Source organism: Mauremys mutica, chromosome 15 (genome assembly GCF_020497125.1).
Source record: "Mauremys mutica isolate MM-2020 ecotype Southern chromosome 15, ASM2049712v1, whole genome shotgun sequence".
Classification (NCBI taxonomy): domain Eukaryota; kingdom Metazoa; phylum Chordata; order Testudines; family Geoemydidae; genus Mauremys; species Mauremys mutica.
In genome coordinates this window covers 32,263,822-32,291,156 of record NC_059086.1, presented here as the reverse complement: position 1 = coordinate 32,291,156, position 27,335 = coordinate 32,263,822, and the positions used below count along the sequence as shown (strand labels likewise).

The window sequence follows — 27,335 nt, the reverse complement described above, 5'->3', positions numbered from 1 at the left end:
AACCCACTTTCCGGCTGAAAACTGGGCACCGCCAACCGTGGGCCTGCGGTGCCGGCGCCAGAGACCAGCCCGTGAGTCTCTCTGTGCAGGGCAGTGGATGAGGCAGGGGCCACACACGGCATATGAGGATCCCAAGCACTAGGGAGCCGCGGCTCGTGTCTGTGGGGCTGGGAGCCCAGCTCGCAGGGCTGGGATTCTGGGTGGGGAAACTCTGGGATCTGGGAGAGAATCTCTGCCCAGAGGCCCCTGGATCTGCCCGTGGCTGGGGGAGGCCGGGGCTGGGTGGGTGCCTGGGTCTGGCTCTCAGTGTCTGTCTCCTGTGCGCAGATCCCAGCTTACCCAGACCCTCCATCTCCCTGAGCCCCACCGGGGTCACCGCCCCAGGGGCAAACGTCACCATCCGGTGTCAGGGGCAGCGCCGGGACGTGAGGTTCTTCCTGCACAAGGCTGGAGACCTGAACCCGCAGCGACACATGGACCCTGCTGGGGCCGGGGCCGAGTTCCGCATCCCCAGCGTGGGCCGGCAGCATGGAGGGAGCTACAGCTGCAGCTACCGGCCCCCGGTCAGAGCCCTTCATCTCCTCGCAGCCCAGCGACCCCGTGCAGCTGGTGGTAGCAGGTGAGGGGCCCGGCTCAGCCATCCCAGCTCCCAGCCCCACACCCAGCCGGGTTGTCAGGGGGCTCTGCACCAATGGGACGCTCAGAGCCAGGCTCTGCCCTGGGCACAGCAGGGGAGACACCCGGCTGGAGAGCAGGGACGGAGTCACTGGGGGATTCCCCAGTCAGGGGGGAGCAGCAGCTGCTGGAGATTTGGGGAGAGATCCCAGCCCCCAGACGGCTGTCCCCGCTTTGGGGAAGCACAAAGGCGTCGGGACCCAGTGGCTGCTGAGCCGGCACCGGCCTCAGCCACACAAACACCCTGTCCCCCCGGGGATAACACAGAGTTTCACTGGCAGTAGCTGAAACAGGAAGCGAGCGCCGGCTCTGGGCAGACTTCCCCTGTGGCTGATTTATCCACTGCTCCTTTAACAAGTCAGGATCTACATTTACCCCTCCCGCCCCCTGTTACTGGGGCCGGAAACCACAAACCCTCCCAGGCCCCGTCCTGTCTCTGTGCCACATCACTCAGCTAAAAACAGCATCTGCAGTGACACTACCCGAGAAGGAGGTTGTCCAGGCCCCTCCACCCTCATGCTCCAGGGCGGGCGCTGGTCCCAGCTGGGTCAGGAAGGAATCTCTGCCCTGCTCCATGGGAGAGGGCCGCTCCATGGGTGGCACTGTGTGTGTGTGTTGGGGGGTGGGGGCGGTGCCCTCCTCTGTGCTGAGCTTCTGCTCCAGGGAGGCCTGGTGGAAAAGGTCAGGGCAGCCTGGGCACCTCTTGACGCCTCCTGAGATTCCCCCTTTTCCTAGCTGGTCCCTGGACTGGGCAGCTCCCATGTGGGGCTGGGAGGTGATGGGGGGCAGGGGGGCAGAACCAGGCAGCTGCAGGAAGGGATGTGGTTTGCTGGTCATTGCAGGGAGCTGGCTTTGCTCTGACCGTGGTAGATTTTGGCTGGAGATTGCAGAGAAACCAGCTGATGGGAAGAAAGGGGCCGAGCGCATCACTAGCTTCCTGGGGCTGCAGCCCCCGGCGCAGTTCCTCATTCCGCTCGCACTCGGGCCTCAGACTGGGTGGAGCTCAGCACCAGGGTGTTGGTGGCAGCGCTGAGGGGCCCCCCCACTGCCCCGTCATGGCATCTGCTCTGACCATCCTCCTCCTCGGTGAGTATCAGAGACAGCCAGGGCGTCTGCCCATAGTGGGATCTGAGACCAATGTAGGATCCATTTGCTCTGAGATCTGGTCCCTAACGACCCATCTTCTTTCCAGGCTGCTGGCTGGCCGGGTGGAGCAGGATGTCGGGACGTGAGTATCTGTGGGGGATGAGGCAGCTGGGGGAATTTCTGCATTAAGGACAAGGGATGTGGGTGGGGGTGGGGGTGGGGGGTGCCAGTCCCCCAAAGGGATGATCCTGTGAGATCTCTGCTCCCTCCCACACCCAGAGGTGGGGACTGAGACCTCGTCCCACTCATTACAGGGATGGGCAGCTGTCATAAATAAACAGATCAGGGTTAAGGTCTCTTTTCCCTGGAAAGGGTTAACATGTAGTACCTGGTGACCACCTGACCAAAGGACCAATCAGAGACGAGATAATTTCAAATCTCTGTGGAGGGAAGCCTTTGTCTGTGTTCTTTGTGGGTTCTCTTTTTGGATCTAAAAGAGACCAGTCATGTCTCCAAGTTCTCCTGGAGTAGTTTCTACTAATTAATAGTGAGTATTAATTAGAAAGGCGAATTAGTCTTATGATTTGATTTCTATATTTGCAATTGTGTGTTTGCTAAAGGAAATGCTTTATTCCTGTTTGCTGATATTGCTTTTACTGAGAAAGGGGGAGGGGGGATTCTCTCCAGAGATTGACAAGGTTATCCCCTATGAGTGTCCAGCTTGGGCTCATAGAGATTCTGTATTTTCTTTTTGTTCTCTTAATAAATTATTTTCTTTTCTTTGGACTTGGTTAATTCCTTCCCTTGTGGAAATTCAGGGGAAGGGGAGGGGGGAAGAGACAGTTCCTCCTGGGTTTGATTCAAGCAGTTTGAATCAGGTATCTCTTTCCAGGACTAGGGAAGGGGAGGGGGGAAGTGAGTCCCTCTTTGTGTTGAGTCAAGCATTTGACTCGGTGTATATCTCTCCAAAGTGGCTAGGAGAGAGAGAGGGGAGAAGTGGGCTGCTTCCCTGTGTGTAGAGATTCAAGGGGTTTGAATCTGGGTTCCCCAGGGGAAGCTTGGGGGACAGGCAGTGTGTCAGACACTTTAACCTGACTGGTGGCAGCGAAGGAGACCTACCCTAGGATTTTAGGGTGGGGGAATACATGCTGGTCCTCAACTTGAAACCCCCCAGTTTCAAGTGAGGGTGAAGACCATGACAGCACCTGTTAGAACAACTGGGGGATTTTGTAAACATGTTTTCTTAGGGGGCCTGTCTTGGGAGCCGCTTGCTCAAATAACCCAAATTTAGACCAGGAACCCCACAGGGTAGATCCCAATTCACCACCTGACGGCGATGGGGGCAGGGACAGGTTTTGATCTCAACTCTTTGGGGTCAGTCCGGAGTCACCCCTGACTGCAGCGGGGCCAGGGCTGAATTGAGCCTGGAGAACTGAAGGAATCTGAGACTGGAAATCTCCTTTCCCCTGTGCTGTGTCTCTCCCCAGCTGTGAGCAGCAGGGCCGGGCTGCACCCCAGGGACGGGCGGGGGTGAAACGCTGGAGCGACAGATGGGCAGAGGATTGAATCAGACGGACGCGGTTTGTGTCACCCCCACTTACTGCCTGTTTGTTTGTGACTCCAGAGAGGTCCTACCCCAAACCCTCCATCTCCGTCAGCCCCAGTGGGGTGATCCCCGTGGGGGGAAACGTCACCATCCGGTGTCGGCATCAGGACTGGGGCATGAGGTTCGTCCTCTACAAGGATGAAGATTGGAACTATCTGAATTACACAGACCCTGCCGGCTCTGAGGCTGAATTTCCCATCACCAGCGCCAGACGGGAACACGGGGGCAGCTACACCTGTCGTTGTATCTACAGATCAGGAGAAACTGTCTACTCGGAGCCCAGTGACCCTGTGCAGATCATTGTAGCAGGTGAGGGGCCCAGCCCGGCACCTCGGCTCCCAGCCCCACACCCAGCCAGGCCCCAGGGGGTCTCCGTGAGCCCTGACACCCAGCCAATGGGACGTCCAGCCCAGCCAGTGAAGGTTGCGGGGATGGGGGATATCTCGGCCCCATGGTGCCTTGGTGCCCTGGATCCCAGCGGAGACCCTGACCCTGTCTCTGCCCCGTCGCTGACGCTCCACGCTGGGGACGGGGCGCAGTGGCCGTGCCGGGGTCTGTCTCACGCCCTGTCTCCCACCCACTGCAGAGCTCAGCTCCCCCAAGCCCTCCATCTCCCTCAGCCCCAGTGGGCGGGTCACCCTAGGGGGAGCTGCGACCATCCGGTGTTGGGGTCAGCGCCCGGGTCTGGAGTTTGCTCTGTACAAGGCTGGGGCCAGGAACGCAGCAGGGCGGGGGCAGGGACTCGGCCGGGGTCAAATTTCCCCTCCCCAAAGTGAGCCGGGCAGAGGGAGGCAGCTACACCTGCTATTATCCCCCCAGCTCGGATCCCCATACCTGGTTGGAGCCCAGCGACCCTGGGGAGCTGGTGGGAGCAGGAGAGGGGCCCGGATCAGTGTCTCCGTTCCCAGCCCCACAGCCAGCTGGAACCTTGGCCCACCAGAGGGGACGCCCATCAGGGAGGGGGGGACGGAGTTACTGGGGGGTTCCCCAGCCAGGGGGGAGAAGCAGCGGCTGGAGATTCAGGGCTCAGGGGGCAGGACCCCTTCCCCAGGGGGAGCTGCAGAGCGTGTGTGTGTGTGGAGGGGCTTCCCCAGGCAGCGCAGCAGTTAGGGGGTGTGAGGAAGTGGGAATGTTCCGGCTGTGCCACGTGAATGCTGAGTGGGGAGTATTGGCCTGGGAAGGTTGCAGGGGAGCTGTGCTGGGACGGCTGCACTGGGGAAGGGAGGACACCTGAGCATGTAACCTGAGAACCCAGGATGGGGGGTTGGAGGCCGCCAGGTGACACCTCTGCCCAGGAAACTGGACAAAGGACAAAGGCTGGGGGAGGAGCCGGGGGGAGGCTGAGTGAGAGGCTGGAGGGAGTTTAATTTTGGAGCTGGATGGGAAATGGAGTGGAACCCCAATGGGGCTTGGGCTTCCCAATGGGCCTCCCTGGGGCCCCAGATGCATAGGCGGCAGGTTTGTATAATTTTTGGTGGGGCCCAAACTGGTGGTGCCCCCCCGCTCCCGCCCTGTAAGCCGATATAAAATGAAGCTACAACGCGTCAGCGCCACAAGATTACAAGGGTCAATTGAAGGTGGAAAGTCAGAAGCAGCACTTGCCTACTTCAATATACAGTATTATATTTTGTTGTACCTGTTGTGATGAAGTGGGAATGTTCTTAATATTTTCTCTGAATACTGTGTGGGTGCCTCAGTTTCCCCTGCAAGATGCCAACTGAAGGTGTTGGGGACAAAGAGATCAGGTGGCCTCCTTGTCCGGAAGAGACACAGAGGCCAGAGGAGGGAGTGTCAGTTTGGAGCTGGCTGGGGAAATGGGGAGAGACTCAGAACTTGGTTCTGGGCTCCCCACCCCGCAAGATGGACCTGACCGAGGGGTTCTGTTTTCTGTACCAACAAGCTCTGTTTAAACTGTGTTCCCATCATCTAATAAACCTTCTGTTTTACTGTCTGGCTGAGAGTCACATCTGACTGCCGAGTTGGGGTGCAGGGACCTCTGGCTGCCCCAGGACCCCGCCTGGGCGGACTCACTGCGGAAAGTGCATGGTGTGGAAGGGCATGCTGAATGCTCTGAGGTCAGACCCAGGAAGGTGTTAGCTTCTTGCCCTGGAGACAGTCTGCTCAGAGAGGAGGCTCCCCCAGAGTCCTGACTGGCTTTGAAGGAGTGGTTCCAGAGCATCCCAGCATCTCCTTCCACCCCATGCACTTCTCAGAAGTCCACACAGGCACTAACACTCCCTCCTCTGGCCTTTGTCAAGAAGGCTAACATCATTTTGGGCTGTATAAGTAGGGGCATTGCCAGCAGATCGAGGGACATGATCATTCTCCTCTATTCAACATTGGTGAGGCCTCATCTAGAGTACTACGTGCAGTTTTGGGCCCCACATTGCAAGAAGGATGTGGAAAAATTGGAAAATCCAGTGGAGGGCAACAAAAATGATTAGGGGGCTGGAGCACATGACTTCTGAGGAGAGGCTGAGGGAACTGGGATGGTTTAGTCTGCAGAAGAAAAGAATAAGGGAGGATTTGATAGCTGCTTTCAACTACCTGATAGGGGGTTACAAACAGGATGGATCTAGACTGTTCTCAGTGGTAGCAGAGGACAGAACAAGGAGTAATGATCTCAAGTTGCAGTGGGGGAGGTTTAGATTGGATATTAAGAGAAACTTTTTCACTAGGAGGGTGGTGAAACACTGGAATGGGTTACCTAGGGAGGTGGTGGAATCTCCTTCCTTAGAGGTTTTTAAGGCCCGGCTTGACAAAGCCCTGGCTGGGATGATTTAGTTGGGAATTGGTCCTGCTTTGAGCATGAGGTTGGACCTTATGACCAACTGAGGCCCCTTCCAAATCTGATATTCTATGATACTCTAAACTGACCACCAAATTTAAGTTGCGTGTTTTTCCCGTCAGGTGAGGACTCTGGGGCAGGGCTGGGGATAAGGAACTTGGGGTGCAGACAGGCTGCCCCAGGGCTAGGGCCAAAGAGGACTCCCCTCCACCCTCCCTGGCAGCAGCAAGCTCCAGGGGAGGGACCCCTCCTCTCCCCCACAGTTCACTGCACATGCTCCTAGGGTCCCTCTCAGGTCCAGAAGGCCCACTCGGCTCCCCTATGGTGGGTACCGAGGGGGGAGGTTGCCATCACGTATGGCCTCCCCTGCTGCCACCCCTCACCATAGCCTCACTGGGGATGGGGCTGCTCCTTGCCCAGCATGGTGCAGGAGTGGGGACTGCAGGGTGGTAGCTGGGGAGGGGCACAGTATCACAAAATTCACCTAAGCCCCAGCTGCACAGGTCTTGGAAGCTCCCCTCCCCAGTGGTGTAGCCAGGTTCTAACATCAGGGGGAGCAAACATATCCAATTACTAAAAAAGATGCCAGCCAACATATCCAATTACTAATCAGGTAGTTCTATAACAGGCTGCCCTGACCCCATCACCCCCTGAAGCACAAGGTAGGGGTAGGCACCACCATGTTGTGCAACAAACACTTGACAAAATTACTGGACTTAGTGACGGACAATGCAGGCAGGTGGGTATTATGTCATTCAATCATTCAACCCATAAAATTGCACACATTTTGCCACAGTGAAATTAAATATCCAGAGAATTACTGGGCCTGTGATGATGATGATGACCAGGGCTTGCTCACCTGTGGCTCCCCCTCCCTGTGCTGTGGAGGCACAGCCAGGCAGGTCTGCATCTGCAGGCAGGCACCCTGCCTCAGGTGCAGCTCCCATGGGCCCTGCTAGCTACTAGACTGGGAGCCTCCCGGCCAATGGAATGGGCTGGGCTGGGGGGGCAGAAGGCAAAGGGGGAGATTGTAGGGAGCTTTGGAGGAGGGGAGGCAGTGGGGGAGGGGAGTGGGCTGGCACAAAGGGGAGGGCTCTTTGGAGAGGAGTGACAGGGGCACAGGGGTCATTGGGAGTCTCTCGAGGGGGCAGAGGGTTGTGTGGGTCTCTGTGGGGCAGGGGGCTGTGATGGGCGGAGCCAGCTGCAACCTGGGTCTGCTCTGCGGGGGGTGTTGCTATAGTCCCCTCAGGAAGCCCCCCCCCATCCTGTGTATTTTATACCAGCCCCGGGGTGCCCATTGCTGCTCCTTTCCCCACTCACAGCTCCATCTGTCTGTCCCCACAACTCCCCCGGCTGTGTCCGTCTGTCTGTCCCCACAACCCCCCTAGCTGTGTCCTGGTTTCTGTCTGTCCCACAACCCCCAGCTGTGTGTGTCTGGCTGCCCCCACCACCCCCGGCTGTGTGTGTCTGTCCCCCTTCCCCCCCCCCCGCTGTGTGTGTCTGTCCCACAACCCCCTGGCTGTGTCCTTGTGTCTGTCTGTCCCACAACCCCAGGCTGTGTCTGTCTGTCTGGCTGCCCCCCACTGTGTGTGTCTGACCCACAACCCACAACCCCATGGCTGTGTCTGTTTGTCCCCACCAACCCCCCCCTCCCCGGCTGTGTGTGTGTGTGTCTGGCTGCCCCCACAGCTCACAGGCTGTGTCTGTCTGTCTGTCTGTCCGTCCCCCCCCGTGTGTGTCTGTCCCACAACCCCCTGGCTGTGTGTGTTTGTCCCCACCAACCCCCCCTCCCCGGCTGTGTGTGTGTGTGTGTGTGTGTGTGTCTGGCTGCCCCCACAGCTCACCGTCTGTGTCTGTCTGCTGCTCACAATGGCTGCCCAGGGCTCAGCCGCTGCCTGTGGCTCGCTCCCCCTCCCTGCTGTGGAGGCGCGGCCAGGCAGCTCCGGCACCGCCCCCGGCAGCTCCCATTGGCTGGGGTTCCCGGCCAATGGGCTGGGAGTCCAGTCGCTCCTGAGGCCCCTCCCGGGAGCTGCCGCCGCTGCTGCAGCGGTGAGTGAGAGCGCCGGGTGTTGTAACGCGGGGACCCCCAGCACAGGGCCTGGGGCCCCAACATTGGTGGGGCTGAGCCCAGCTCCTGGATTATTGGTGGGGCCTGGGCCCCACGGGCCCATATAACTCGCCGCCCCTGCCCAGATGGACCTAACTAAAGGGGGTCCTGTTGTCTGTACGGGCAAGACCTGTTTTGGACTGTGTTCCTGTCGTCTAAATAAACCTGTTTTACTGGCTGGCTGAGAGTCATGGTGAGTCGCAGGAAGCTGGGGGTGCCAGGCTTAGTCTCCCCCTACATGCTGTGACAGGGGGTGTTGGGCAAAGCTGAAGCTTATAAACCTCAGTGTATAGTAGAGACTTGCACAGTCCCCTACAAGTCAGTGGTGGTGCTGTGCACAGAACCCAGGAGTCCTGGCCCCCATCCCCCCCTGCTCTCCCCACTAGACCCCACTCCCCTCCCAGAGCTGGAGAGAACCCAGGAGTCCTGGCTCCCAGCCCTCCCAGCAGAGAAGCCAGGGAGTGAATGGACCCTGGAGACTGGCCTGGCCTGTCACCCGCCGGGGAACAGAGCTCTGGGCCCCAGGGGCTGGGGTTGCTTCGTGTCTCATGCTGTGAGCCCAGGGCTGAGGGGAAACTCTGGCTCCTGTGGAAAGGGATCCAGGAGCCCGTCCCCAGGGCCGCCGGGTCTCACCCACCACTGAGGCCGCGTGGTGAGGACGGGCCCCAGGAGTGAGTGACGGGACCTGTGTCTCACGGCCTGTCTGCTTCCCTCTGCAGAGCCCAGCTACCCCAAACCCAGCATCTCCCTGAGACCCAGCGGGGGGGTCTCCCTGGGGGGAGCCGTGACCATCCGGTGTCGGGGGCAGCGCCGGGACATGCGGTTCGTGCTGAATAAAGAGGGACGTCATTTCCCACCTGTGGATTCGGACGGGTTTGAGGCCGAGTTTTCCAGTAGCAACGTTCACCGGGATCTTGGCGGGAGCTACAGCTGCTCCTATCACAGCAGATCGGAGCCGTTTGCCGTGTCGTACCCCAGCGACCCCGTGGAGCTGGTGGTGAGAGGTGAGGGACCCGGCTCAACGTACCCGTTCCCAGCCCCACCCCCAGCCAGACCCTCACGGGGGCTTGGTGCCAATGGGACGCTCAGAGCCAGGCTCTACCCTGAGCCCTGACCCCGCAGAGGGGACGCCCGGCCGGGGAGCAGGGACGGAGTCACTGGGGGTTCCCCAGCCAGGGGGAGCAGCAGCCCCTGGAGACTCGGGGAAGGGAGACAACTTTAACGCTGCCCCTTGTGCGTAGGAACCGGGAGTCACAATTTAATCCCCTGATCCCATCGCCTCTGTTCTCCAGGCCCCGCCCCAGGCAGTGCCCTGGTCGGGGCTGAATGAGGCAGGGGCTGCAGGAGAAGTGGTGGCTTGGTGGACATGGCGCTGGGCTGGGACCCAGGAGATCTGGCCCAGCCCCTGGCGCAGCCACAGACTCTGTGTAATGGGAGCACGTCGCGGTTTTCAAAAGTGTCCTTCCTTGTGAGGGGGGCTCAATCTTGGGGGATGAGGCTGAGCGCCCACAAACCGAGACACCCCCAGTTAGTGGAGACCTCTGCAAACGCTGCCTCAGTAATGCTGGATGCTTTGTGTTGGGGGAGCATGTAGGTCCCCTGCCATGGTCACGGCCCCGTTGTGCCAGGCGCTGCCTAAACACAGAGTGAGGAGACAGTCCCTGCCCCTGAGAGCTCACTGAGGAAAGTGAATCTGTCTGTGCCTCAGTTTCCCCCCCTGTAGCATGGGGATAATGACCCCTCCCTGCCTCCCAGGGGGTGACTCCCTTCCTGTGGGGGGCTCAAGCCCTGCTAGGGTGTCAAATTTCTAATTTGTGAAAACTGGACACTGAGTGCGGGAACCTCTCCCACCCCCTGCTCCGCCTCTTCCCCAAGGCCCCCCCCCCCGGTCCTCTTCCCCCCCGCCCCCCATCGTCATTCCCTGCTCTCTCCACCACCCTCCCCCTGCCAGGTGAGCCAGGCTCCAGGGGTGGGGGTGAGTGGCAGGGCCGCCCAGAGAATTCCGGGGGCCCGGGGTCTTCGGCGGCGGGGGGCCCCGCTCAGGGGCGGCTCTAGACCCCAGTGCGCCAAGCAGGCGCGTGGGGCGGCCCTTTCCCTGGGGGGGGGCGGCATTTGGCTCCGGTTGAGCTCCCGCAGGCATGCCTGCGGCAGGTCGACCGGAGCCGCGGGAAAAGGGGAAACACTCCAGGGGCCCCGGAAAACACTCGTGGGGGCCCCTGCGGGACGCGGGGCCTGGGGCAAATTGCCCCTCTTGCCCCCCCCTCTGGGCGGCCCTGGTGAGTGGGGCAGAGCCACCGCAGAGTAGCTCAGCTGATCTTCCCGCCCCCTGGTGGCAGAGACCAGGTACTGCAGGGAATCAGGTTTAGTGTCCGGTCAGCGGCACTGCCAGGTTCCCTGTTCAACCCACTTTCCGGCTGAAAACTGGGCACCGCCAACCCTGGGCCCTGCGGTGCCGGTGCCAGAGACCAGCCCGTGAGTCGCTCTGTGCAGGGCAGTGAGTGAGGCAGGGGCCACACACGGCATATGAGGATCCCAAGCACTAGGGAGCCGTGGCTCGTGTCTCTGGGGCTGGGAGCCCAGCTCGCAGAGCGGGATTCTGGGTGGGGGGAGCTCTGGGATCCGGGAGAGAATCTCTGCCCGGGGGCCCCTGGATCTGCCCAGGGCTGGGGAGGCCGGGGAGGCCGGGGCTGGGTGGGTGCCTGGGTCTGGCTCTCACAGCCTGTCTCCTGTGCGCAGATCCCAGCTTACCCAGACCCTCCATCTCCCTGAGCCCCACTGGGGTCACCGCTCCAGGGGCAGACGCCACCATCCGGTGTCAGGGGCAGCGCCAGGACGTGAGGTTCTTCCTGCACAAGGCTGGAGACCTGAACCCGCAGCGACACATGGACCCTGCTGGGGCCGGGGCCGAGTTCCGCATCCCCAGCGTGGGCCGGCAGCACAGAGGGAACTACAGCTGCAGCTACCGGCTCCAAACTGAGCCCTTCGTTTCGTCATACGCCAGCAACTCTGTGGAGCTGGTGGTAGCAGGTGAAGGGCCCAGCTCAGCGTCCCCGTTCCCAGCCACACACTCAGCCAGACCCTCGGGGGCTCTGCACTGATGGGATGCTCAGAGCCAGGCTCTGCCCTGGCCCCAGCAGAGGGGACGCCCGGCCGGGGAGCGGGGCCGGGGACAGAGTCACTTGGGGGTTCCCCAGCGAGGGGGGAGCAGCAGCCACTGGAGATTTGGGGCAGAGGAAGGGGGGATCCCAGCACCCAGACGGCTCTCCCTGCTCTGGGGATGCACAGAGGGGTCTGGGCCCAGTGGCTCCCTATGGCATCAGGCCCCAGCCACACAAACACCCTGTCCCCCCGGGAATAACAGTGATGATTGAAGATGAGTTTCAGGGGGGCAATCGCCGAGTCAGTGTTTCAGCCCCTCCCGCACCTCAACAGATACTGGTTCTATTCCCTCAGGGGGAACCGACCCGACCCAGCCTGGAGCGGTGCCGGCTCCCACCCGCCCGAGTACAGGTACATCGGCTGGGAGGGGAATCACTATTGAACCAGCCCTGGAAGGCTCATGCTGCCGAAGGACCCGCCCTCAGGGGTTGGGGCTGGTTGGGTAGGATGCAGGAAGTGACTCCTGGTGCATGAGCCCAGACACCAGGGGGAGGGGCAGCCCCGTCCCTCCCTCAACACCAAACCCCCAGCTCCTCCGGCACCTCCTGCCCTGTAGGTTGCTGCCTGGAAGCTACTGGGGGGTCCCAAGAGATGGACAGGATCTGGGGGGCCTGGCTCTGGGGTTGGGCCCAGCTGGGTGCCCGGGCGGGGCCTGGGGCTCGGGTTCCCAGGTGTCCGGTTTTTGACCCGCATTCCGGGTTGCAAAGGGTCCCTGGCGCACTCCAACCCCCTGCCCAGCCCAGTGAAAATGAGCGAGTGAGTGAGGGTGGGGGAGGGCGAGCGATGGGGTGGGGGTGGAGTGAGTCGGGGGGGGGGCTCAGGGCAGGGGCTGTTTGTCCACCTGGGCAACCACCTTGTTGGGGAAGCTGAGGCACCAGGGACGGACCTGCCAGACGGGGGGTCGGGGGCTCCGCTCCCAGGGCAGCGCCAGCTGTTGATCTCCCCGTCTGAGGTGCCGAGTGACTCTCCCCTTCCCCCACAGCAGCCCCTTCAGGGCACCCGGATTTCACCCATGGCAACATCGCCCGCCTGGGGCTGGGCGCCGCGGTCCTGCTCGTCCTGGGGCTGATCCTGGCCAAGGCCTGTTACAGCCGCCCGAGGGGGGCGCCCTAACTGAGGTGACCCCTTTGTCGCTCGCCTCTGGATCCTTTTTCCAGTTTCTCCACCTCCTTTCTATGGAGCGGGGACCAGAACTGGACACAGCGTTCCCGGCCTGCCCAGCGCCGAGCAGAGCGGTTCTCACTGCCCGGGACGTGCGCGCTGCACCTCTGGTAGTGCAGCCCAATGTTGCATTTGCTTTTGTCTTGCACCGGCATCGCGTTGCTGACTCACGTCGAGGGTGCGATGATCCACCACAGCTCCCCGCTCCGTCCCAGCAGTGCTGCTGCCAACCCAGCTACCCCCATCCTGCGTTTGTGCATTTGGTTTTTCTTCCCTAAGTGCAGCACCTCCATTGACTTTCAATAACTTGGAAAAGAGACGACTAAGGGGGGATATGAAAGAGATCTATAAAATCATGACTGGTGTGAAGAAACTAAATCAGGAAGTGTTATTTACTCCTTCTCATAACACAAGAACTAGGGGGCACCCAATGAAATGAAGAGGCAGCAGGTTTCAAACAAACCACAGGAAGTATTTCTTCACCCAATGCACAGTCAAGTTGTGGAACTCACTGCCAGAGGATATTGTGAAGGCCAAGACCATAACATGTTGCATCGCAGAGGAGCAGGGACAGAGTCTGACAACCCATGTGATCATAAGCAGAGAGTACTTTATTCATTTCCAGCATGCTCTTTATACTCTTAAAGCAGGCAAGCAAGCAGTTGCTAATTGGTTAACAAATTTAACACACCCGCAGCTGTAACTTCATAGAACTAGCCAAGGCCAACTTCTCAAAACAAAGCTCAAAGCCTAATTAACCCATCCTAAAAACCTAAACATCTTAGCTTCCCACACTACCAGCTGCCAAGCTAGCAAAATATTCTCAACACCTCCCCCCTCTACCCAAAATCAAAAAGGAGGGGAAAAAAAAAGAAATAAAAACATTAGCAAAACATTTCCAACTTATAACAACATAACACCACAATCTATCACAAACCAAAATTAAAACTTTATAAAGCCAACCTATATAACCATGCAATTCTTAACATAACCCCAACAACACCAAACAAAAACAAAGCACAACAAAGAAATGGTGTAAATTCTACAGGATTCCCCCCTTCTCTATTGCACACCAACTTGTGGCAAACTTCTATTACCAAAACATCCCTCAGATGTCAGGCGATCAAACTGACACTGAGGGAGGGGGGGTCCTAGAAAAAACACAACATAAACCACATAAAACGCAAAAAACAATTCTGGCCAGAAAGAAAAAAAAACAAACAAAAAAAAACAAACACCACAAAACAAAACAAAAAACACATAACATAAATTTAACTCTGTAAATAAATGCATGGTACATAAAATGCTATGCAGCTAACACCAATTTTCTTAATATCTAAAAAACAAAACAAAACTACCCCTACTGGGCAATCAATCATTACATACAATATACAAATACCCTTAGTACCATCAGGCAAAAAAAAAGGAAAATTACATCATCAATTAAATCATTTACAGTAATACAATTGCATCCTGACTTACTTCTAAATTCAACTGCTATTCCCTCCAGCAACCACAGAGTTAACTTTGTACTCTGCCTAACATTACTCGCTAGTAGTTAATTACCTTTTCTATCAACTACACCCTCAAGGTTATCAACCAGTATTCCAAGCTTGTTGTCTGTTGCCCGCCGCCTGGGCCCGATCCTTTTTTCTTCTTCAAGTTCTCTATCTATTGCGTGCCTGCCTGGGCCCGATCCAAAGCACTTTACATAAAGGTATTTTGGGTCACATAAATTCAAAGCCATTCTCCCAAATTTCCTAGATTTATGCCTACAACTCCCCGCTTTAAGAATACTCAACAAACCTTTAGGCCGAGCTTTCTCAAACTTTAAAAACAACAAACAAATAGGCTCTAAAAAACAGGGGTTAGTAATGGGGAGGGGTAATATCATTTACAATCCAATTAGGGAGGGCAATACATGCTAAAAAAAAAAATTCCACAACACAGGGCGCAGCCTGCAAAATAAACCCCAAAATCCAAGCAATACCACAGTTTTTAGCAGGAGTCCCAAATTTTTTCCTGCCAGTGTGCAATTCTTTGCTTCTTTACCAGGGTCAGTTCTCAATGTCTTTTTAGTCAGGAATTTCTAGACATTGGCAATATCAATGATGTGAGTGTTTTTTCTCCTGTTCCACCACCATCGTGGTTCAAGTTCTACAGGGGAAATTATCAGGACATCATCCTATACATTCAGGCAAAGCAAAAATTATCTCAATCAATTAAATCATTCAGGGAGGATCAAACAAAAAGGATCCTGGCACAGCTAACAAGCAGTTGTCCTCCAGGGGCTCAGGGTGTGTACATCTTGTTGCTTTCTCAGTCATTCCATCCACCATTGCAGCAGTCATCTCTAATACTGACACTGTTGCAGTTTCTTCAGTCCTACTGTTTGCAGCCTCAAATCCCGAATGAGCAGTGGTAATATCTTGGACTAGTTCAGGAAATAGTTTTCCAGGCACTGCTTCTAAAGGCTTTAAAGTTTCAGCTGAGGTTTCCATAGATGTTACAGTTTCTGCAATGATTTGTTCTTCAATTGCTGCAGCTGTAACAGGCACAAATGTTTTTTGAGCCCCAGAGCTTTCAATACTAAAAATGGGTGAGCCAGTATCTGCCAGCTGCACAGCTAAATTCTCTTGCTCCTCTTCGTCTCCCTTTCCACACACAGGCAGTTCTTGAGGACACATGTCGCTCTGTAGAGGGGCCCCATTTACAACTGCCCCTGGGCAGTCTGATACTAGGTTAGATGGTGCATCTCCTACATCATTCTGCATGGGGGCCTCAGCTGCAACCGCTTCAGTGTGCTCCGATTCCAAGGTAAACACAGTATCTTCTACCTCTGTCGTCCCAGGTGCCTCAGTTACCCCACTCTGCATTGCATCCCCAATAAAAGCTTCCTGAGTGATCTGCCGCCCATCGGATCCCTGAAGCCGAGCGGTTCGGGTGGGCTTGCGCGAAGTAATGTGCATAGCAAAGGCAGTTTGGGGAGGGCCAGTGGATCCAAACCCTCGAGACCCGCGGTCAATTGGGGTCGATCGGGGCACACATCCCTTGAAAGGTATTAACTGAGCAAGACGTGTACCAGCAGTTATAGTCACAGGGGGACAAAGGGCGCGTACCATTATCCCAATATTCCCCGTATGGTCGCCATCAATAAGGCCAGGCAAAACAAAAATACCTTGTTTCGATGTTGACGAACGGCCAATCAAAAGGGCACTCAGTCCAAATCCTAATGGACCATCGATGTTGGAAGGAAGAACTTGAACCTCATCAGTCTCTAAAACTACATCTGTCGCTGTGGCCAAGTCCACTCCGGCACTGCCACGGGTTGCTCCGGTGAGGTGTTCCAGGCAGCCGGGTTGGCGGGTGGAGGCACTTGTGTCGTCGCGCTCCTCCGAGGGGCGCTCCGTGATCCGTTTCCCGGCAGCGGTGTTCCATCCTTCGTGTAACGCGCCCAACAGTCGGCGGCGCGATGTCCAAACTTATCACATCGTGTGCAAGCGCCAGTTGCAGCTTCAGGTGACACATCAGAGGCCCGCTGCTCATTTTGCATAGGGCAGTTCCGCCGGAAATGCCCGGGTTTTCCACAACCAAAACAGGGGCCGGCTGGCCGGGTCGGTCTTCTAGCCCCCCGCTGTCCCCCGAGCAGGGGTTGTAACGCCACGGCCAGTGCAGAGGCCTGTGCCTTAGCATGAATTGCTGCCTTATCCGTCTCCTCAAGCATAGCGGCCCTACCACATGCCTCGATCATTTCCATCAGGGTCGCAGTCTTGGGCAAGGTGGCTAATATACGGCGGCAAGTGGGATTTGCATTCTGGGTTGCAAGATCAAGTCCAACTGCAGTTCTGGCCTCTGGCGTCAGATTAGGAGATCTATCAATAGCCTCTCGAAGGCGATCCAAAAAGGTGGAATACGGTTCCGATGGGCCTTGTGTAATTTTAGCATAGGGAGGGACCGGCTTTCCCATCTGGGGCACCGCTTTAAAGGCAGCCAAAGCTAGTTCCTGTGATTGCTGCAGGATCCGGGGCTCAAGGCGAGCTTGCAAGTGCGGGTCAACAAAGCGACCGGCTCCCAAAAACATATCAGCAGTGGCCAGGCGCCGAGGATCATCATCCGGTAAATCCAAATTGCGGACAAGAGCCAAGTCAACTCTCTTAGCCCAATCATCTTTCCACAACAGTTTCTGTGTAGGTGTAAGAAGCATGTCAGCTAGCTTAATCGCATCGTACGGACACATTGCTTGGCCAGCAAATACCTGTTCAATGATAGACTGTACATACGGATTATCTAGTCCATAAGCCATGATCGATTTCTGTGCCTCACGGATCAACTTCCAGTCCAAAGGGGCCCACCGTCTATGATTAGGGTGTTGAGGGTCTGGCGTAATCACCGGAAAGGCCTCGGGTGTTAAACCTTCAAGGATGGTTTCTCTTAAAACCCCATGCCAGCGCTGTACCGGATCCAGAGGGTCTCCAGGTGGAGGGTCCCCGGGGCCAGGCGGGGCGGGGGGGCGAGTCGAATGAAAGCACTTGTGAAGATGCGATCGCGATGATCCAGGTGGAAGACCTTCCAATTGGTCCAACTTGTCACATATATGCTGCAGCTGTCGACCCTGGCGCTCCATCTCCTTATAGAAGGCATCAGACTGAGTAAACTGAGGAAACGTAGTCAAATCGGGATATGGGTTCGATGGCACATGTTCCACCCAAGCCTCCTCTGTCCCCCCGCAATCGTGGCACCCCCAGGCCCCGTGGGCACGGCATGGCTTTGGAGGGGGTACATACGGCAAGGCTGTCTCCATAGGCTCGGGCGTATCGGGGGGTAACGGGACCGTAGCAGGACCAATCATGTCGGGGCCGATAGCCACATTGGAGGGTAGTGGGGCCGTAGCAGGGGCAACATCATCCATAGGGTAGGGGTTGGAAGCCAAAGGTATCACCGTGTCCTCACCACCGAAAAACTCTCTGGCTCCAACCGGCAACACAGAAGGCATTCCGGGCGTTGGGCGGCAAAGCTCAGAAAGGGCCGCCTGCACTCCTGCCTCGGCCGCGAGAGTTTCTACTATCTCCTTCGCCTTATTCCATACTGGACTCAGGGAGAAGGCCTCCTTATCGCCCCGAGCCACCGACTTCCAAAGCTCGGAGCCTAGCCGCTCCCAAACAGTTTTATCAAAAATTGTACTTGGTTGAACAGAAAGTCCCCTTCTCTGTCCCCACCGCAGCAGACGGGATAACTTATCAGAGGGGAGCTTCTCTCCCTGCCGCTCCGCGATGCGCATCAAATATTCATGCACCGTCCTTTCTTCCGCTGATGCAGCGGTTCCCATGTTAGCTGCTCACCTCTGGGCTGGGGTGTGCCTCCCTTTTCAGACGCCCTGCGGCTTGCCGCTCGACACTGAGCTCAGGTGCACCCCTCTTTTCGGACGCCCTGCGGCTCCTAGCCGCTCGACACTGAACTCAGGTGCGCCCTTCTTTTCGGATGCCCTGCGGCCGCCGCTCGACACTGAGCTCAGGTGCACCCCTCTTTTCGGACGCCCTGCGGCTCCTAGCCGCTCGACACTGAGACTCAGGTGCGCCTCCTTTTCCTCCTTTCAGTTCAGGCCACCAACACTGTCCTCATTCAATCACGTCGGGGTCACCATTTGTTGCATCGCAGAGGAGCAGGGACAGAGTCTGACAACCCATGTGATCATAAGCAGAGAGTACTTTATTCATTTCCAGCATGCTCTTTATACTCTTAAAGCAGGCAAGCAAGCAGTTGCTAATTGGTTAACAAATTTAACACACCCGCAGCTGTAACTTCATAGAACTAGCCAAGGCCAACTTCTCAAAACAAAGCTCAAAGCCTAATTAACCCATCCTAAAAACCTAAACATCTTAGCTTCCCACACTACCAGCTGCCAAGCTAGCAAAATATTCTCAACAATAACAAGGTTCAAAAAAAGAACTAGATAAGTTCATGGAGGACGGGTCCATCAATGGCTATTAGCCAGGATGGGCAGGGATGGTGTCCCACGTCTCTGTTTGCCAGAAGCTGGGAACGGGCGACAGGGGATGGATCAGTTGATGATTCCCTCTGGTGCACCTGGCACTGGCCACTGTCAGACACTGGGCTAGATGGACCTTTGGTCTGACCCAGTCTGGCCGCTCTTAACTTCCTGCATCTCCCCATCTGCTGTCATGTCACAGTTCTCATCTGACCTCTCCATGGCCTGGCACCACCCCCATCATTTTGCACATCTCTCAATAGTTCAGTGGATAAAAATGCTTAAACCGCATCTGTCACAGAGTATGGGGGAGTCAGGCCCTGCACCCCTCTTCCTGGACTCACAGTGACTCTCAGCCAGCCAGTAAAACAGAAGGTTTATTGAACAACAGGAACACAGGATACAGCCCAGCTTGTGTTCAGAGCCAGGACCCCTCGATCTGGCATTTCTGGGGGGTTCAGGGTGCTTGGATCCCAGCCTCGGATCCCCTGAAACCCCACCACCCAGCTCCCCAACCGAAGACTGACTCCCCCCTCCCCACTCAGCTCCTTTCCTTTTGTCTAGCTCCTGGCTGAGGTGTCACCTCCCCTCCCCCAGGCCTAGCTCATGTTACAGTCTGCATACCTGCATCTCACCTAAAATCCTCCCTGCTCTCCCATCCCCCACATAGACAGTCCCTACTCCACCACACCTCTCCCCCCTCCGAGACTGAACTGAGCGGGGTCACTCTGTCCAGTGACCTGGGGAAGTTCAGGGCCCCCTCTCCGGGACAGCGCGTCCGCTATCAGGTTGGCACTTCCCTTCACGTGGACCACGTCCATGTCATAGTCCTGCAGGAGCAGGCTCCACCTCAGGAGCTTGGCGTTGGCTCCTTTCATCTGGTGCAGCCAAGTCAGGGGAGAGTGGTCGGTGTACACGGTGAAGTGGCGCCCAAAGAGATATGGCTCCAGTTTCTTAAGGGCCCACACCATGGCCAGGCATTCCTTCTCGATGGCCACGTAGTTCTGCTCCCTGGGTAGCAACTTCTTGCTCAGGTACACGATGGGGTATCTCTCCCCCTTTTCATCCTCCTGCATCAACACCGCCCCCAGGCCCGTGTCTGAGGCGTCGGTGAACACCATAAAGGGCTTGTCAAAGTCTGGGTTTGCCAGAACTGGGCCTTTGAGCAGAGCCTCCTTCAGTGCCTGGAGAGCCTGCTGGCACTGCTCGGTCCAGACCACCTTGTCCGGCTTCCCCTTCTTGCACAGCTCAGTGATGGGGGCGGCTATGGCACTAAAGTGGGGCACGAACCTTCGATAATACCCCGCCATCCCGATAAAGGCCTGGACCTGCTTTTTGGTCTGGGGAGCGGGCCAGTCTCTGATCACCTCCACCTTCGCTGGTTCTGGCTTTAGGCAGCCGCTCCCCACCCGATGGCCCAGGTAAGATACTTCCGCCATCCCCACCTTGCACTTCTCCGCCTTTACGGTCAGTCCAGCCTCCCGGAGTCAGTCCAGCACTCGTCTAACCTGGGATACGTGGTCCTCCCAGGTCTGGCTGAAGACGCAGATGTCGTCAATATACGCCACAGCAAAGCTCTCCATCCCCCTCAGTAGCTGATCCACCAGGCGCTGGAAGGTGGCCGGCGCTCCCTTGAGGCCGAAGGGCAGGGTCAAAAACTCATAGAGCCCCAGAGGGGTGATAAAGGCCGATTTCAGCCTGGCATCTGCGTCCAGCGGCACTTGCCAGTAGCCCTTTGTAAGATCCATGGTGGTGAGGTACCGAGCGCCTCCCAGCTTGTCCAGGAGCTCGTCAGGCCTTGGCATGGGATAGGCATCAGATACGGTGATGGCATTGAGCTTCCTATAGTCCACACAGAACCGGATCGACCCGTCCTTCTTGGGGACCAGCACCACTGGGGAGGCCCAGGGGCTGGCGGACGGCTGGATCACTCCCAAGGCCAGCATGTCCCTGACCTCCCTTTCCAGGTCCTGGGCAGTTTTCCCGGTGACCCGAAAAGGGGAACATCTTATAGGGGTGTGTGCCCCAGTCTCCACCCGGTGGACAGTCACATTAGTGCGTCCAGGCTGGTTGGAAAACAGCTGTCGGTACAGATGCAGCACCCCCCTGATCTCAGCTTGCTGGGCCGGGGTCAGCTGATCCGAGAGGGGAATCGCCTCCAGGGGGGAACCAGCCTTTGTCCCTGGGAATAGATCCACTAAAGGGTCATCCCCCAGTTCCTCCCAATGTCCACACACGGCCAACACCATATTCCCCCGGTCATAATATGGCTTTATCATATTCACATGGTACACCCGGCGGTGGTGCGCCCAGTTCGACAGCTCCACCACATAGATTACCTCATTTAGCTGCTTGACAACCTTGAAGGGCCCTTCCCAGGCAGCCTGGAGTTTGTTTTTCCTCACGGGGATGAGAACCATCATTTGGTCCCCGGTGGCGAAGGCGCGGGCCCACGCCGTGCGGTCGTACCAGACCTTCTGCTTCCTCTGGGCTCGGGCCAGATTCTCCCTGGCCAGGCCCATGAGCTCGGCAAGTCTTTCCCGGAAGGTCAGGACATACTCCACCACCGACTCTCCATCGGGAGCAGCCTTCCCCTCCCATTCGTCTCTCAACAGGTCCAGGGGCCCCCTTACCCGCCTTCCATACAACAGTTCGAAAGGCGAGAACCCAGTAGATTCCTGGGGTACCTCCCTGTACGCAAACAGCAGGTGAGGTAAATACTTGTCCCAATCCTGTGGGTGCTGGTGCATAATTGTTTTAGCATCATCTTTAGCGTCCCGTTGAACCTCTCCACCAGCCCGTTGGTCTGGGGGTGATACGCTGAGGCCCAGCTGGGTTGGACCCCACATTTCTTCCACAAGGACTGGAGCAGGGTCGACATGAAGTTGGACCCCTGGTCCGTTAAGACTTCCTGGGGGAACCCCACCTGGCTGAAAATGGTCAGCAGCGCATCCGCCACGGTGTCTGCTTCGGTAGAGGACAAGGCCACCGCCTTGGGGTAGCGAGTGGCGAAATCTACCACCACCAGGATGTATTTCTTCCCTGACCGAGTCGCCTTGCTGAGAGGTCCCACCATGTCTATGGCCACCTTCTGGAAAGGTTCTTCTATGATGGGCAAAGGTCTCAGAGCTGCTTTCCCCTTGTCCCGGGCCTTCCCCACCCGCTGGCAGGGGTCACAGGATTGGCAGTACTGTCGGACATGGGTAAAGACCCCAGGCCAGTAAAAGTTCTGTAGCAGCCTCTGCCTGGTGCGCCGGATTCCCTGGTGCCCTGCGAGGGGGATGTCATGGGCCAGGTACAGGAGCTTGTGGCGAAACTTCTAGGGAACCACCAGCTGCCTCCTAATCCCCCATGACTCCACCTCCCCGGGGGGAGCCCATTCTCGGTACAGGAACCCCTTCTCCCACAGGAACCTCTCCTTCCAACCTCTTCTCATGGTCTGTACCGCACTGAGGTCAGCCCGGTCCCTGAGCTTCCGCAAGGAGGGATCCTTCTGTAACTCGGCCTAGAACTCAGCAGCTGTGACAGGGATGGGGACCTGCTCTCTCTCCCCGGCTGGGTCTGCGGCCGCAGCCTCTCTGGGCCGTGTCTCTGGGCGTTCCCTCCCCGCCAGGTCAGGGTCCTGCACCTCGGGCAGAGTACCCTCCCCGTTGTCAGGGCGCAGTGCCCCGCGCCGACTCTGACTACGGGTCACGACCAGGGCACCCCGGGCATTGCCTGGCCAGGCCTCGAGGTCCCCCCCCATTAACACCTCGGTGGGCAAATGGGGGTGTACCCCACATCCTTGGGGCCCTCCTTGACCCCCCACTTCAGGTGCACCCTTGCCACAGGCACCTGGAATGGGGTCCCGCTCACGCCCATCAGAGTCAGGTAGGTATCAGGCACCATCCGATTTGGGGTCACCACCTCGGGCCGGGCCAGCGTCACCTCTGCGCCTGTGTCCCAGTACCCAGTGACCTTCCTCCCATCCACCTCCAGGGAAACAAGGCACTGTTTCCGGAGGGGCAGCCCCGTGCCCACCCTGTAGACCAAAAACCCTGGGTCCGGAGCATCCAGCCCCCCCGAGGAGCTGACCTGGGGCTCTCCTCCCTCCTTCCCAGGTGGAACACTGCCAGCCCCCCTTTCCTGGGAATGCTGCCCCTCATCCGATTGGTTCTTTACCCAGTCAACCCTCTGCGGGTTGGGTCTGCTCGGTCTGTCCCTGAGCTTGGGGCACTGGGCCCGTATGTGGCCTCGTTGGCCACAGTGATAGCAGCCCATGTCTTGTGGGTCCCCTCGAGGGGGTCGGGTGGACCTGACGCTGGATGTTGCCCTTTGGTGGGGGCTCTCCATAGGCCCCCGCTGGGAGGCCCCGTGGTGACTCTCTCTCTGCGTTGAGGCAGGCCTGCTCCTTCAAGACGCCTCCCTGCTATCCCCTGCCCGATGGTCCACAAACTCGTCGGCCAGCCGGCCTGCATGCTGCGGGTTCTCTGGCTTCTGGTCCATCAACCACAGCCTCAGGTCCGACAGGCACTGCTCATACAGGTGCTCCAGTACGAATAGGTCAAGCAGGTCCTCTCTAGTTTGGGCCCCAGCCGTCCACTTGCAGGCGTACCCCTGCGCCCGGTTGACCAGTTGTAGGTATGTGACCTCCCGGGTCTTATGTTGACTCCGGAACCTCTTCCGGTACATCTCCGGGGTCAGCCCAAACTCGCGGAGCAGGGCCTCTTTGAACAGTTCGTAGTCCCCTGCCTCCGCCCCTTTCATTCGGCTGTACACCTCCACGGCGGTGGAGTCCAGTAAGGGGGTGAGGAACTGGATCCTGTCTGCAGGGTCAACCCGGTGCAGCTCGCAGGCATTCTCAAAGGCCGTCAGGAAGGTGTCTATGTCCTCCCCCTCCTTGCGCCGGGCCAGGAAGCTCTTATCAAAGCTCTTTGTAGGCTTGGGTCCCCCCTCACTCACCGCAGCCGGGGCCTTACTGTTCCTCAGCCGGGCCAGGTCCATCTCGTGTTTACGTTGCCTCTCCTTCTCCCTCTCCTCGTATTCATGCTGCTTCTGCTTCTCCTCCCGCTCCTGTCTCAGTTCTTGCCTCAACAACTCGAGCACCTCCCTGTCATATTCCAGCCGCCTCCGCTCCAGGGACAGGGAGCTCCGCCGGGACGATCCCCTGCTGGCCACTGAGCCCTCGGTAGTCGCTGGGCTCCCCCTCCCCCTACGCCTAGGGGTGGGGGGTCTCGGGACGCCCTCAGCGGCCGGCTGACCACTCCCAGCGGGGACAGACACTGGTGCCTGTGCTGCATCTGCCGGGCTGCTTCCCTCAGAGACCGGGACCGGTTCATTGACGCAGTCTCTCTCCTCCAGCCGGGCAATCAGCTGGGCCTTGGTGAGCTTCCCATGGCGCAGCCCCCTCTGCTTGCACAGCTCCACCAGGTCACACTTGCGCTGCTGGGCATACATCTTCCTGCTGGCCGCTCACAGGCCGGGGTGCTCGCCGCTCCCCACGGGTTCCAGGGGGACCCCTAGTGTGCCAGTCCTTGAGGTCACCCCCTCTCTGCCAGGGTCGAGCTGCAGCCTCCTCCGCCCCTGGGATCGCTTGCTGTGATCCCCCGGGGGACCCTGTTACTGCAAAGTCCTTCTCTCTGGCCACACTCTCCCAGGGGTTAATCGCCCCTTTGTTTTACTGCTCCCCAGTCACTTACTGCAGGAAGCGCCGTCCACGGGATGCATCATTCTGTGCCACTCTGGCCCTTTCACTCAACACAAATCTCTGTAGGTGCCTGGAGCCCCTGCCCTGGCCCGTCCCAGCACCTCTCCAGCAGCGCAACAGGGGAAATGCCTGACACTAAACACTGCTGTGACCCGTGGGGATTGTTAAGCAAGAAGTGAAGCGCTGCCGAGCGCCGAGGGGCTGGAAATGCCCGGCTGGCCCGTGCCGCAGAACAGCCCCGGCTGGGGGGCACCCGCCGATTTCCAGTCGGGTCGGTGCCGGGAGCGCGCAGGGAGCTCGCCCGGGACGGGACCTGCTGCAAAGTACCAGGGCCCGGCCTCCTTCCCATCGCCTGAGCCCTGTGGAGCGTCTTATGCTGCCCTGAGCTGGGGGCAGCCAGCAGGGGGCAGCGCGCACACACACACACACACACACACACACACACACACACACCAGCAGGGGGCAGGACACACACACACCGGCAGGGGGCTGGATGGAGATATGCGAGTGGGCTCCCGGGGGGGGGCACCAGCTGTTCTCACTGGACACCCCTAACGAGGCAGCCCCCCTGCGGGATCCCCCCGCTCACAACACTGCCCAGCGTGGGGGCCGGCTCCGGCTGGGGCTGCCCTGGGGGAGGGGCAGGGGAAAGGGATCCCCCCGAAGCCTCCTCAGCAGTGACCCGGATTCACACCGGGCCCCATTGTGCAGGGTGGCAGTGGGACCCACATGGGCCCTGTGGGGCGGGGCCGTGGGAACGGGACACAGACACAGCCTGGAATGACCCCGGCCGGAGGGTGAGGGGGTGGGGCGCGGCCTCTGGTTGCTGGGAGGACGACAGGACAAGTTCCCTCGCTGGTGCTCTGTAAGAACAAACGCCCTCTCCCCTCACCTCGTTAAACCAGTAACACCCAGGGAAACTGAGTCCTACCCCCCGCATGCAAACCATTGGAAAACCAAAGGGAAAACAAGAAAATCTCTGACTTCATCACACTGGTGTGACGTTATTGACATAAACTGGGACCGTATAGAACATGGTTTGCAACCAAGGTCCTGTAGTGGCACCAAATCTTATGTAAAGGGGGTCATATAAGGTGTCTACGGCCAGGTTCTGGGTTGCTGGTTATGATTATGCTGTCTGTGTGTCTGTATCATTTTGTAGTTGAAGTTATGAGTATTGGCTCTGTACTGTCTGTATTTCAAACTTGTGCTGTGCTTCTGGGAGACACCCCAGACCAGTTGGTGTTAGCTCTGCCTAGCCTGCTGGAGGGCCCATTAAGGACCATCTGCTACACAACTGACCCATGGAGAGAAGGCAGATACACCTTGTAACTCAGCAAAGCATGCCCTGGGTTTTGCAGGGATCTCTGCTTACTTTGACCGCACTAGATTTCACCTGCAGATTAGAGAGGAGGTGTGATGAGAGATATCATCGAATTCCTGTAGCTGGAGCTACCAGCTCAGATCCTCATTTGGGACTCCGTGGAGCTGGGCTCTAGGCTGTTGGTGGCAGCACTGAGGGGCCCCTGGCTGCCCCCATCATGGCATCTGCTCTCATTGTTCTCCTCCTCCTCGGTGAGTATCGCATAAAGCCAGGGTGTGTGCCCATGCGGGGGATCTGAGACCAGGGTGTAGGATCCAGTTGCTCTGTGATCTGGTCACTAACGAGTCATCTCCTCTCCTGGCTGCTGGCTGGCCGGGCACAGCGGGGTGTGGGGAGGTGAGTATCAGTCTGTGGGGAGGACGGTAACATCAAGGACGGGGGAGGGGATGCATGGAGTGGGGAAAAGAGGATCTGAGCCCTGAACCTCCCCCAAAACTCAACCCAAACTCCCCCTGGGAGCTCAGATCCGGCCCTTTCTTCTGTGCTGCCCCCCGAGTAACTAGGAGCCAAATCTGGATCCTGGGGTCTGATGAAGCAAATAGGAACCATCCCCTGGTTCAAAGTCCTGCCGCGACAGGCTGTGAGGACTGCGGGGGGGAGGGGCCCGTGGATTTATTTCAGCTCATACAAACGCTAACAGGGCCCATCCATGGGCTTTAGATCCCCTTGGGGAACCGAAACGTTCCCGGTCAGTGCAGCCTTGGGAAAAACTCCCCAGATCTGCCCCTGCCCCCAGATCCACCCCAAACAGCTCCCTGCCCTGCACTCACAGCCCCCACCCCCCATTCCCAAGGCCTGGGGGGAAAGGTGGGTCTTGTGCGACTCCCGAAGGTCACAGACTCTATTTCCAACCCCGGGGCGGGGGGTAGAGCTGCAGGGGGGGCACTGGTCAGGCTCCCTGGCTGGCCGCAGAGGGGGCTGGGGGGCCACGTGATCCCTCATGCAGCTGGGTCCTGAGCTACGTCTGGGTGAACCCCCTGCCCCCGACAGGGTCGGCTCTAGGTTTTTTGCCGCCCAAAGCAAAAAAAATTTTGGCTGCTCCCCATCCCACCCCTGGGCTCCTCGCCACACCCCCCTGCTGCCCCAGCCCTGGGCTCTCCCCCCACACACACACACCCTGCCACCGAAGCCCTGGGCTCTCCCCCCCACACACACACCCTGCCGCCGCAGCCCTGGGCTCTCCACCCCCCCCCCCCCCCCTGCACCTTCCTTCCGCCCCAGCCCTGGGTCACTGGTAACTCGCTCCCAGGGCAGGTCATTCAGCAGGAATTTTGGCTGTGCACAGCACACAGACAGGATTGGTTCCCATATGGTTACAGAGCTGCAGTAAAGTGGAACAATTTTCAGCTTGTGTGATTGGAGGAGATCTGGATGCATATTATAAGACTCTCCTCCATAAATGAGGAAAAGTTGAGGTGCCTTTATTATTCTTTTGTTCCACTCTTTCTTTCTATGGGGAATTTGCCAATGCAATATCACTGTCCTCCTTTTAAACAAACAAAAAGGCAATGGCTGTTGAAAATAGCAATTCCAGTCCTAATAACCACTGGGAAGCATTTCTTGCTCAATTTTATCCTGCTTTTTCTACAGCAAGTGACAGTGGATCAGTATATTTGATTTGGGAGAAATGAAGTAACAGCTGCCCAAAATGAGCTTGAGCACTCCTGAATTTCGAGGTGTTCATATCTGGAAGGCAG

General features: G+C 57.9%; 2 protein-coding genes across 3 annotated transcripts in view; both read left to right on the top strand.

Moving 5' to 3' along the window:
• Nucleotides 1–27,335, top strand: part of LOC123349928 (immunoglobulin superfamily member 1-like) — a 448,190-nt gene that overhangs the window by 411,644 nt on the left and 9,211 nt on the right. The gene's annotated exons all lie outside the window — the stretch shown is intronic.
• LOC123349930 (immunoglobulin superfamily member 1-like) lies at nt 9,018–12,871 on the top strand. 2 transcript variants are annotated; one of them, XM_044988234.1, is made up of 4 exons: nt 9,018–9,266; nt 10,999–11,289; nt 11,716–11,772; nt 12,407–12,871. In XM_044988234.1, the coding sequence occupies exons 1-4, from the start codon at nt 9,080–9,082 to the stop codon at nt 12,532–12,534; spliced, it is 663 nt and encodes a 220-aa protein (XP_044844169.1). In that variant the 5' UTR covers nt 9,018–9,079; the 3' UTR covers nt 12,535–12,871. The 2 variants fall into 2 exon arrangements, with proteins under 2 accessions (XP_044844169.1, XP_044844168.1); XM_044988233.1 differs by having other exon boundaries at nt 12,404–12,871.

What these genes read in the sequence shown, in the direction of transcription:
- LOC123349930 (XM_044988233.1), top strand. Translation starts at nt 9,080, where the DNA reads ATGCGGTTCGTGCTGAATAAAGAGGGACGTCATTTCCCACCTGTGGAT. An exon ending in CGTGGAGCTGGTGGTGAGAG is followed by an intron (nt 9,267 to 10,998) that starts GTGAGGGACCCG and finishes TCCTGTGCGCAG; the next exon opens with ATCCCAGCTTACCCAGACCC. An exon ending in TGTGGAGCTGGTGGTAGCAG is followed by an intron (nt 11,290 to 11,715) that starts GTGAAGGGCCCA and finishes CTATTCCCTCAG; the next exon opens with GGGGAACCGACCCGACCCAG.